Source organism: Bacillus rossius, chromosome 5, assembly GCF_032445375.1.
Source record: "Bacillus rossius redtenbacheri isolate Brsri chromosome 5, Brsri_v3, whole genome shotgun sequence".
Taxonomy (NCBI): domain Eukaryota; kingdom Metazoa; phylum Arthropoda; class Insecta; order Phasmatodea; family Bacillidae; genus Bacillus; species Bacillus rossius.
In genome coordinates this window covers 39,665,891-39,678,329 of record NC_086333.1, presented here as the reverse complement: position 1 = coordinate 39,678,329, position 12,439 = coordinate 39,665,891, and the positions used below count along the sequence as shown (strand labels likewise).

Sequence of the window (12,439 nt, the reverse complement as noted above, 5' to 3'; positions counted from 1 at the left end):
TCGAGCAGGTAATGCTGGTGAGTGAGCTCACCTGCAGGATCTTGCAGCGGTTGGTGAGGCAGTCGTCGTCCACGCAGGGCCGGTACATGCCCAGCGTGACGCAGTTCAGCAGGATCACCAGCATGCTGATCCTCTCGAACCACGTGCGGCGGCCTGAGTTAAGGATCATCAAGTCGCGGCGTCTGCTTTCGGGGACACGGGCACTGCAAGTGTCAGAGAGTGCGCAGGTACTGCGGCCCGCTGAGCGGCTCGAAAGGCTGGATGGCTGGTCGTTCGTTCCTAGGGACTGGGCCAACCCGCGTGGTCGTTCGGGAGCTCATCGACCATGATCGACGAGCTCTCGATCATAATCATCGACTTGCAGCCAAGTGAGAACATACCCGAACCCCTTACAAATAACGAGCCACCAAGGTCCATCAGAAACACATGAGGTACCTTTCAGCATAATTCCACGAATTCTGTGATTTAAAAATCGTAACACGAGATTTAAAAAAACACAATTAAAAACATAATAAATAAGCATTTTTAATAACCTGACATCTCTTAAGAATATCAATAAATTATTTATTTTGGATACCTATAGGAAAAAAAATGTCATGTTTGACTGAAAATTCTTATGGCAACGAAGCACACGAAAGAGTTAAAAAGAAATCTGCCATAAACTTATACACTGTTAAATATGTTGGCATTAAATACACGAACATAACCAGTTACACAAATATGCAGGGATCATCGTGAATTTATTGTTATCAACAAAAATTTATTCCTGCTTTGTCTACTTAACACAAACACGAACTTATAAAAATCTTTGAAATCTTAAAAAAATAATTTAAAAATCATATTTCAAATAACAAAAAGAAATAAACGTTTCTTTCCCCTTTTGGAACGAGAATGCTTATCTGGTTAACACATAGCTCAGAACTCGGAATTTTGAATCCATAGTGGTTACAGTTCTGTAAAAGAAATTATTGTTTATTTGAGATGAATTATTCGATGTAAAGTCCGTACGAACTATAACTTCTAACACGGTAGGATAAACCAAACGACAGTGGTTTAGAGAAAACCATGAAACCATGAATCCAGAATGGCTGGTCAGGGGTTCAACCCTAACTCCTCCGGAGTGCAAGAACGCTACACCACACACAGGAAGATCAGGCCAAGTTATTTTAATTAACATTATTACTGAGAATTACCTATTAATAATACAGGGAGAATGTTTCCTTTAATTTAAACAGGGACAGAGGTTAAAGCTATATTAAAGATCAATACATATTTATTCCGCTCGAGTAGATTTTAAGATAAAATGTTATGGTTTGCATGACGTGAGCAAGTTTTGTATTATCACACAATATTGCTAATGAGCATCAAGATTTTTTACATCTTGCATAACTTGAACAGTGATTTTAAGGTTATTTGTCCTAATGAAAGCTTGGTGGAAAAAAAATGAATTTGGGTTCAGAAACATAAAAAACTAACGTGCAAAGAAAACAAAATTTTAAAATGTGTACTCTCTCATCTCCATCTTCGCTGTAAAATTACACACAAAACTACTCTGAGGAAGTTACAACAACAATATTTATGGTAATAATAGTAAAATATATTTACTATCTCCAGTTTTGCCTGTATATTAATTTAAATGTATTTACCCTTTTCAATCTAGTAGGTATGTGATGTTGATAAATAATATGCGATAATATGTACGTAGTTCAGGCACAAAAAAAAGCTGCATCTCTAATTTGTAAACAATAATTGTCTGTTTCCATGTGTTTTTAATTAGAACAAACATGTTTTTGGTCATTTAGTAAAAAAAATATATACTTTCCATCTTTAGTTTGCTTGTAAAATTATTACACTTTAAATGTTAAGTTTTGCTTTATTAATAATATAAAAAATCGTTGCTTCCCGCACCACGGAGACAGGACACGAAACAGGCAGCCAACTTCTAGACAACGGCCCCCGTAGGCGTGTTGACTTTCACGTTCGCAGAGATTTACGTACTTAATTCCGCCCAGTGCAGTCTATTTAGCTGGTGGTCTTTCCAGGAAATAGTTTCCGAGCATATAAATCTCGCATTTGAAAGAACTGAAGTTATGTGTGAAGAGTCAATTTTCGTTTATTGGATAAATAATTTCCTATTATTATTTAAAAACAATAAACAATAGTTTCCTAAAATAATTTTAGGATGTTCACCTTACTCGCGCTGTACTGATTCGTTCTACCCGTTGTAATTTATATGGCCATCTTTCAATAAAAGAAACACACACACACACACACACATGAAACTTTTACCCAATGACTTAACTCATACCAACACATCAAAATTTTATTTCCTACATATTCAACTCCAAATATTTTAAAATGAGAAGTATTTTAACTATTGAAATGTCAATTAAAATCATTTTTTAAATTCAAAAAATCCTCCTGACTACCGCAACTGTTATGACTACAAGACTAGTTAATGACAGAAAAAGAAACACAAAATTAATATTTCACTGAAAAAATCACCTCGGGTTTTAATTTCATGACTATCAATCTACTGGCATATAAATTTTATTTTTTTTAACTTTGCAGAAGTATGAAAATATATTAGAAAACGCACAGCCTACTTACAATATGTGAAACAAAACAATTTATTTTTTAAAAAATATTATGTTCGACAGTTTGTTCCGACATAATGCATAAACTACGGAATTGATATTTATAAAATGCTTATATTATAGTAAAAGTTTTATCAAACTATACTATAGAATATAGAAGATAACAAATTTACACTTCTCACAGAGTAAAAAAGGGGTAGGTTAAACTTTAGGCCTAATCATGATAATAATGTATCCTGATATAATGAAGCTGAAGGTAAAAATGAATTAGGTGTGAATAGTATAATAAAAAATTCTGACAATATTTATAATTAAATACTAAAATTACATTTATGATATTTACCAATAATACTTTTTACCACTTTCTGAAAAACTAAACTTGTAATATTTGTATGTTTGAAAACTTGTATGGAGCTCACTACTTCTGTTATAAATTACTTTATTTAGAAAAGTTTTGTCTTCGCCATATACATTCCTAAAAATAATTTAAATTTTGCACTCTAACTTGATTTGCGCGAGCGAAGCCACTAAACAATTAAACATTAAATGAGTAAAAATATATCTTTTCAATATGACATTTATCATTTTTTAAACCGTACCTTCATGTGATATTTGACAACCATGAATTGTACAATCTTTACCAACAGAATGATTCCTATTTTCTTTTCATAAGTATAATTTGCAAAGAAATAATTCTTTAAATATATTTTTAAAAGTTCATTTGATGAATTTTGAAGATTAATTTTTTTTTGCTAACTGTACGATTTAAAATTATTTGAATTGTATTTATTGAAATATTTTAATGAGTAGAATAAACTAATGCTAATTGTTTCAGTCACTGAAAGTTAAGTAGTTATTTGTACTATATTTATTATTTAACCAATGAAATATTACTAACAGAGGATATAAAACTGTGTGTATAATACTGACATAAAAAATAAGAGTCGAGTGAATGACTTTTCTTCTCTTGGAAAGTTACAATTAATGCTATATAATCCGCGAGACGTTATGAGCTTCCAGCGTCATGTTTACCGCAGAATTTTTGCAATAAAAACAAATTCTCGAGTTCACAATCTTAATTATTTTCGCTCGGGTCAGAGAGCAAGAAAATTATATTTCCTCTTTGTCTAAAGTTTTCCGTTATAGCTATTATCTTTCGCTCGAATAAAAAGTATATCTAAATAAAATATAATTAAGCAAAAAAAAACTAAATATAAGCTCGTGAATTAATTACTTTAATTTATTTTAACTAATTATAGCAATTGTTAAAATTCGCTGATATTTTGTAAAACATAAAATGAGAGATTCTATAGCCTTGCACATATGCAACACGAGGGATCTGTTCATATATGAGAGCCAAATTACTACCATTATTAACATTATGATAGCTAGGTTTTCAACTATATGTAAAGTGGTGACTACAAATTTTATTCTTTAAAGATCCCATTTCCTCTAACTTATACATGCAAAACAGTAAGCCATAAAACACCAGCCCCAACTTCTATTTTTCATATAAGTGTAATGTGAAACATTACATTTTAACGTATTTAAAATGACTTTTGATGTTGGGGCGATTTCGTAACTATTTTAAAACTTTTATTTGTCTTAAAAGGCTGCTTATATGCCATCCCAACATATATAATAATTATTATCGCCTGTGAATTGAAAATCAGGCTTTAAATACTATTAAGGTGTCTTGGCCACCTAGAGAAATGTTACAAGCCAAGTTTGTGTAAATTGTTAAAAACAAATGGAGACCAGGGTGGTCATGGTTTGATTCCTAGCATTGTCTTGGATTTTTTCTTAACACTTTCATGTATTCCACGTTCGCATTACGTCACTGAATTATCCCGACTCAACTTGAACCAGAGAAAGCTGCACCATTTCGCTTGTATTCAAATAGGGCTAGGGATAGCTATACAGGTAATATCCAGCATGGCTCTTACTTGGATTTGTAGACTCAATAAAGACCATTTAGTGACAAATTTAAGAGCTGCTGTAACTAAGCCTGAGGATAACGAGAACATTTGTGGAAGATTTGCGCAGCTTTACCACCATAAGTTACAATTGAAGGCCAGCCTACCGATTGTACGTACGAGTGTGCATAGCGTCAGAAATATTTCAGTTTGTCTTTATAGTATTCTACTAGAGAATCTGGATTTAACAGGAATAAAAGAACACCACTCTTAAGAAAATGTTTATGCATTTACCTAATACATGACAATTCTCATTTCTACTTTGACTGTCTCAGAGTATTTGTATAGTTTCTTTTTGCCTTTATGTACTTATGCAATTATTGATCTTACTCAATCGCGGTTAGAAATGATAATTTATTTAAAGAAAAACTGATTGCTTGATAGCTTTCAAAACACTTTTTTTCACATTTCAACCAGTCTTAACTTACTGTGTATTATCGGCGAAACAATCTCGTTCCACATTTACCTCAGCCAATGATGTAACAAAAAGTGCAATACCAAATGTCCTGATACTTCATAAAAAAAAATTGTCCCTTTGAAAAATATTTCTTCCAACCATTAAATAAACTGGAGGTTGCAGTAGATTGTAGATTCTCTTGGCGTAAAACAATTTAGCTGTATGCATTTATTATTAATCATGTCACCTACGGTAATTTATTACCTGTAATATATATGCATACTAGCTGAAGTATCGTAATATAAGGAACATCACTACCGACTTTCAAGTCTGTAGAAAATACACGTGAAAAACGGAAAATTTTGATTTTAAAGTCCCATTTATTGTACAATATCGGTGCATCAAGGCTACGCATCAGCAAAACCGGGACGCCAATCCTCAGCTCTATTTTGTGGAAAGGGAGGTAAACCCCTAGGAAAGACGTGAAGGACGCACCAAAGGAGAGCGCGTTAAAAATTCAAGGCAACGCTATCTATGGACGAAGTTCTCAACCAAATTATTATTAACGCCTTTAACTCGCTGCAGCCGCGAGCTTTACCAAGTGGATGGGTTTCGCCAATGAGAAGGATAGAAAGTTGCCATTATATTACCGTGTAGTGTACATAGAAAAATGACACAAACTCACTGTTTGTGTATCTTATCTATGACCTACTGCCCATGATTTTATGTTATAAAACGGAATTTACCACTGTTTGACTCACTAAGGGATGGAATTTCATAATTAAATGTAGTCTATCTCATTCACTGGCCTATAATATATATATATATGTGCAAAGAATCATGTCGATCCGTTGCCCGTTGCTGCGTGAAAGGACAAACAAACACACTTTTGCATTTATAATATTAAGGAGTAATATAAACCAGTGCGTAATCCAAACTCTAGTTATGAAAATAGTGCAAATATACAAACTTAAACACAAATATTAGCTTATAACTTTTATTTTCAGGACTATTTAAAGTTTCAAAATTTTCTAAATATTAGTTAGTAAAAGTTAATTTTTTTAAAGACATGTTTAATAATTAATTAGCGATGAAGTGTGAGTTATGAAATGTTTTAAGAGCAGCTCGTCCGTAGTAAAAGGCCATGCACGAGGCACGATGAGGTGACGAGACAGAGCTGCGGCGGACAGAGAGGACTTGGAAAAACAAGGCCAAGGCCGCAAGAGCATCCGCGCAACTCGCGCGTGTTCGCCGGGCGAGGTTTAGCGCCAGTAACTCGCGGTCGTAAAGCAAACAGAACCGTCCGGGAGCAGAGATTTTCTGGTTTTTTTTCCACGGTCCGGGCGGGAAGGCTGTGAAGAAAGCAACGTCAACAATTCCGCTTAGTGCCGGAGCAACCCCAGCGTGAAACGGGGTAGAAGATTTCGTGCGTCTCAGACGTGATGAAGCAAGGAGCGAGTTGTCCAAGGCTGCATTCAACAACTGCAACCGAACTAAATTTGAATGCGAGCCGTCAATTTTCAAAGACTTTCGAAGCGAAAAAATAAAGGTGGGAGTAGGATGTGGGAAACAATACAAGTTTACAATATTGGAATTAAATTACGTAGCAATAAAGTTACTTCGATTTGTAGTGCACTTTCCACCCATAGTAGTCATGTACGTATATGGCGCATGCTTATTAGACACAATCCGTTTTAAGAAGTTTAATTGATAATTTGTGTTAGTGAAACTATAAACTGTCGACTGCCGCTAGTGTAAGTAGTTATTCCCTCCCTTTGAATTTAACCACTCATAATTCAGCAAACCCTAAATTTGTGATAACCATTAGTGCGAGGACGTCTAGAGTGTGAAAAAATAACGCTGGCCTAATAATGCCAGAAGAATAAATAACCTGTTTGAAGGACAGTCTGGCAGTAACATGTAACATGATATGGGGAATCAGTACGGAACTGTTTTTTTAAAAAATCTTTAGCGACAGACATTCGTTTTACAGCCGCGGAAAATCTAGGGCAGACCTGCAGGACGATTGTGCCGTAATTCATTGCTTTCAGTAATATAATTCATAGACCTGCGAAATTACGTCATTTTTTGACACCATACTGTCCCTGTATTAGCAGTCAATATGATTTTCAGGCATCTAAACTGTTCCAATACCCATTATTTTCTTCTCTGTGCGAGGAAGTGTCTCCCCCTCTGGTCTCCCCCGTGACGTCACTACTACCCCTCCCCGCGGCAGTAGCTAACTGCTGGAATCACGCACACGAGCCCGCCAGCTAAACACGCAATTGTATGTTTCTTTCCTGGAAAATACTAAAATTGCAATTATCTGCTGCCCCAGAAAGTATTTATAATTTTTTCGCTCTTTCCCAGAAACTCTAAAATAACGAGTTTCTCAGAGAAAACTTTAAGTTTCAGTAGTTTTCTAAAAAAAAGCAATAAAAAATTGGAATATTAATTTCAAACGACTTTCCAATTTTCGATAACATAATTTTAAGACTTGAAAGCATATTTATTTGTATTTTTTCCAATTATTTTTTTTGTTTATTATTTAGTTTATTAAAATATTTTGTACTGTTTCAGCCCTGTAGTTTAGAAATGTACGGAAATTAGTTATAAAAATTAAGCAAAATAGCTGACTACCATATAAAATCTCCCAAACAGCCATGCCTACATTGAATTAAAGTTTAATTTTTAATGACAGCAGTAGTTCCTCTCCCTTTATATATATATATATATATATATAGTCTATAAATATTTGTGAGAGTTTCTAAAGTACATCATCGTGAAGTTTCTGTATAATTCTGTAACTGTAGAAAAATTTCATGTGGACAACACAATTAATGTAGGAATATTCTAAACTATTTGTGTGTGTGTGTAGCAAAAAAAAATTATCCAAATTAACTTACAGCAACTCTGCAAATCTAATCCGAAAATTTTGGTATATAAAATATATTCTCTTATTCGTTGGCCTTTTGGTAACTAGCTTTAGAAATTTCGTTAAAATTTAGAAAATCAGTTCCTATTTTAATTTAAAATATAAAAGATTTATTAATCAGTAACCGAAATAGCTAGTTTTCGAATAGTTGTCAACCTTTAAAAATGAATTTTATTTGTTTATGCTCAAATTGAACAGTGAGAGGAATACAGTATGAATAAAATCCCATCTTTAGTCCTGAAGCATGCAACAATTTGATAAATAAAGTGGCCCAACTTTCTCCTAGCCTTAAACTTTTGGGGAATTTATTGGCTACGTGCAGGAAATATGCAAACAACCACGCGCAATGTACATTGGAACTTTAACTCAGTACGTGACTTTGAAGACTGAGTAGATATTTTTGTTGGAATGTAAAAACTTAAACTGAAAGGTGCGTAGGTTTAACGTACCGCGTAGTTATCGTATGTTAGATTTGTTTGATATTCTTTTATGGTAAGATCTAGTTTAATAGCCGTTTATCAAGTTTATTATTTTTTCACTTTTACGATTTGTTAGTTTGTGATTACTATGCACTTGAGAATGGCCTAGCAGTAAAAAGAGGGTAATAAAACTTTATAAAACAACCATCGCATATTTTAAATCGAAATTTTAATCAAAATAATATTTGTAAATTTATCAATAGATTTTTACGTTATAAAACGATATTGTATATTAATACGACATGAAGAGTTAACATTAGTGAAAACTGTGAGTGAAATGTCAGCACGAATTTTATGTAATTAAGACGTACATACGAAACAAAATGAAGTATTTATTTGTTCTCAATATCCTATAAAAGTTTTAAAACCATTACAGAAGTATGAATTTATTTCTCACATTTTAATGAAACGCGTATTTTTTTGCGAATAAAGGAAAGTTTGTAAGATAGGAACTTAATATATAAATACCTTAATAAAATTCCATTCCAAAGAATACTCTATATGGTTTCAAGAAAGTATATTTTAATGACTTTATTACTGTTGAACTACCCATTAATCCTTAAATATCAATATACCAACAAACATGATACATATATTATTTCGGGTATCATATAAGATATTATGAAAGTACTTTAATTGAAAAGTAAATTGTCAATGATATTAAAATGACTCACTTTTAAAGTAATCTGAAGGATGAATATGCCCTCGTGCCGAGGCTTCGTGACTTCACGTGACGCGGTTTTGTTCGAAGCATAAATTATATAAACTATTTGAAAGTGCAAACATGCATCAAAGTTATGATAGTTGCCGAAGCTCTTGCATTTGTTATCATCTAGTCTCGTTAGGAAAGTCTTGTATAGTATTTTAAATGAGTCGCTTCGCCTAGAAATGTTAAGAAAGTTGTAGCAAATGCAAGTATGAGTCGCCGAGCTGAGCCAGGAACACTCGCACCAGCTGCAGACGTGTCCACGCCGCGGGAGACGCACTAAAGAGCGGCCAGAGAGAGAGAGAGAGAGAGAGAAGTCACGTCACGAGAGCAAACCTGTGCGCCGGTGTAAGACGTGGCTTGGCTTGTTCTGGCGCGGGTCGAACACGCTTCACCCCGCTCCTTCAGAGAGCAAACCGGGCTAACAATCTACGAGCATTCAACTGAGCGCACTACAGCAACAGTATAACAGTCGGTCATGCGCACAAGATTTCACCTCCCATGTTTGCCAACCAAATGATTCACAACAGCGCCATAGGACGGTCGTGTGCATGCGAGACAGGTCGTGCGTACAGGAGCTTAATGAACGTATATTATTTCTGTTCTGTTACGTATGCATGGCGCAACAGCCGATAAGGATATTATTTTGAATGGACCAGAGAACTGTTTATTTTTATCATTCATATTGTGTCAAAAAATGGTCGAGGTATTAATGCTAGTTATAATTACTGCATTAAAAATAACTAATGATATTCCTTAAAAAAGTGTCATCAGCAATTAAAATAAATTAAAAATAATATGTTGTGGTTAGACTGGTTACCCAAAAATTTTAAAGAACCAAAATTTATTTTCTGTTTTGAAATGTTTGCAAACTTCTGGTCAGACATCACGGGATAATCATTTAGTAGTTTAATATAGTTATTTACTAAACACTACCAACATATGTCGGATACATAGCAAAATTTATTTGGATGAAATCGACAGTAAGATTTCCATTGCGGACCGAACCCGCACAGGCGGTGTGCACAGTCGTCGCTCATGGCCTTACGCGCAGTAGCGAGGCCACGGACAACGAGCGGGGAGGAACGCACGCGGGTTCGTCGGGAAGAGCTGGCGGGATTGAAACAGCCCCACGTGGTCGCCTGCTCCGAAACACAAAGTAGCGGTTGTAAAAGCGTCCCGTTTTTCCACTCCATCACGAGAGGAAAAGCTGGCTGGTCGGCGAAGTGCACTGAAATATTAATCAGACAGCGTTGTTCGTTTCACTTCTCCCTTCGGAACCACATTCTCAACCGACCGAGGAATGTTCTGGACGACTTTTTCGTACCGAGCAAGCTACGCAGTGGTAACACACTGGCTTCGCACTTATGACTCGAGATCATTAATCCCGATCTTTGTTTATCCGTGTTTTCAGAAACGAGAGTTTCAACGAATATATATATATATATATATATATATATATATATATATATATATATATATATATATATATACACTATTGTGTGTGTCCCTCAGTGCGAATAATCGCAAGGTTTTTTTTTTTTTTAACTATGACACCATGTATTAAATAAGCTATCATCAAGAGTGAAATAGCTATTGGTAGAAGTGGGTGTTGGTAGAAATAGGAGGTTTCCTTATATAGGTGTTCAAATAATAGGGTTTTATAGTTAAATCTCCGCCTCCCCTCATCTTAGCAAGATAAGATATGAATCAGTTCTTAAATCGTATAATATGCCTTTAAACACAAAAGGTTTCATCAAATTCGTTCCAGTAGTTTTTGCGCGATACTCGAACAAACATACATCCAGACAAATATTTAACATTAATATAATAATTCTATAAAAATATTTAAATATAAAAATTTTTTATTTGGAGTAGTTTTTAATAATTATTTTTATCTTTATAATGATACCAAATTTACATGTATAAATTGCGTGATTTTTGTTAAAAAGGGATAAATACATTTGAGTTCCTATTGAAATAATATACATTATGTTCGACGCTATAATAACCTCAGTTTCTGTTTAACTTAAGGCTCATCCCTGATTGTCATTGTGTTTGAGCAGTTCCAACGAGCATTTTACTACGTAAACAAAGCTTGTTTATGTTTCGTAGCACATTTTGTTGCTAAACTTATGCCCGAACTGCGTGAACTGATGCTCTTGACGGGGACTGGCGAGCAATTATAATGAAAATTTTTCGCGATAGCTGATTGTCCCATTTTAGTTCTCTCTGTTCTCAAACTTAACTTTCCAGTTAAATCCTCAAATTCGTAAATACCATTACATCAAATCATTAGTATTCGAAGGATTCTAAATTCAAGGCATATTAAAAGAAAAAACTAAAGGAAATAAATTAATTTTAAAAATTCAACAATGAAAATTTCTGAAGTTTATTATGTAAATTTTATTCTTGATACCTATCCTGTTACCATTCCCCAACATATGGTACTTTTAATATTTATTTGATAAATAAAATTACAATATGTATATATTACTTAACTTCTTAAGTTCCATTTTTAGAACATAACTTAATATATATATATATCTTTAATGAGTTAACAAATAATACTACAGAACTTATGGGACCAATAAATAAAGTTATATATTTAACTTTTTTTCACTGAGGATTTCAGGATGACAAAGTTTTCAAAGTTATAATTACATAATTAGTTATAACTTTGTTTTTAACCTACGTGGTTACTTTAAATTTTTCTTTTAATTTTGCGGATATTATAATCGTTTGACTCCTAGTCATTCTGTGCTGTCTTCAGAGTATCTCTTCTTATTTTCTTGCACTTGAATGAACTTTTATGTTGCCTACCAAATGGAACCTTATACTTTCTCAGACCTTCTTTGGACCGTTTATTCCTTTCATTGCTGTTGTTGGGAAATCATTTTTTCTTACTCTGGGGTGTATTGAAATTAATATGTATTATCCTGATTTTTCCGGCCTCAGTTCTTATGTTTCATACCTTAATCATCACCTACTTAATTCAAAATATTTTTTTTTCTTTCATCTTTCTTGAAAGCCACAAATTATCTTTGTTCACATTCTGTCTGAAGCACGCAGTATCCAATCCATTTGTTAACTCACTCTAAACATATTATTTTCTTGTCACTTACTTACACCTTTGTTCAGCGATCCTCAGAGAAAATAATTATGTTTATTTTTAAAGGATAGTGTACCTTAACTATTATTTATTTAATTTCCTTTGAGCAATAAATAGTATTGGTTATGTAACTTTCGATGGACTTAAAACTTAAATGTGTTAATAATATAATCTACTAGTATTATGTATACTTTTTTCTCCTATACTTACTACGGTAAATATTTCGTCCTTTATATT

The 12,439-nt window shown here is 33.7% G+C and overlaps 1 protein-coding gene across 1 annotated transcript in view; it reads right to left on the bottom strand.

Annotated features, from left to right (window-relative positions):
• Positions 1-169, bottom strand: part of LOC134532240 (voltage-dependent T-type calcium channel subunit alpha-1G) — a 248,321-nt gene extending 248,152 nt beyond the window's left edge. The window contains exon 1 of the mRNA XM_063368661.1: positions 32-169. Within this exon, the coding sequence (XP_063224731.1) occupies positions 32-169 (138 nt within the window). The remainder of the gene's footprint in view (positions 1-31) is intronic.
• Positions 170-12,439: the final 12,270 nt, after the last annotated feature.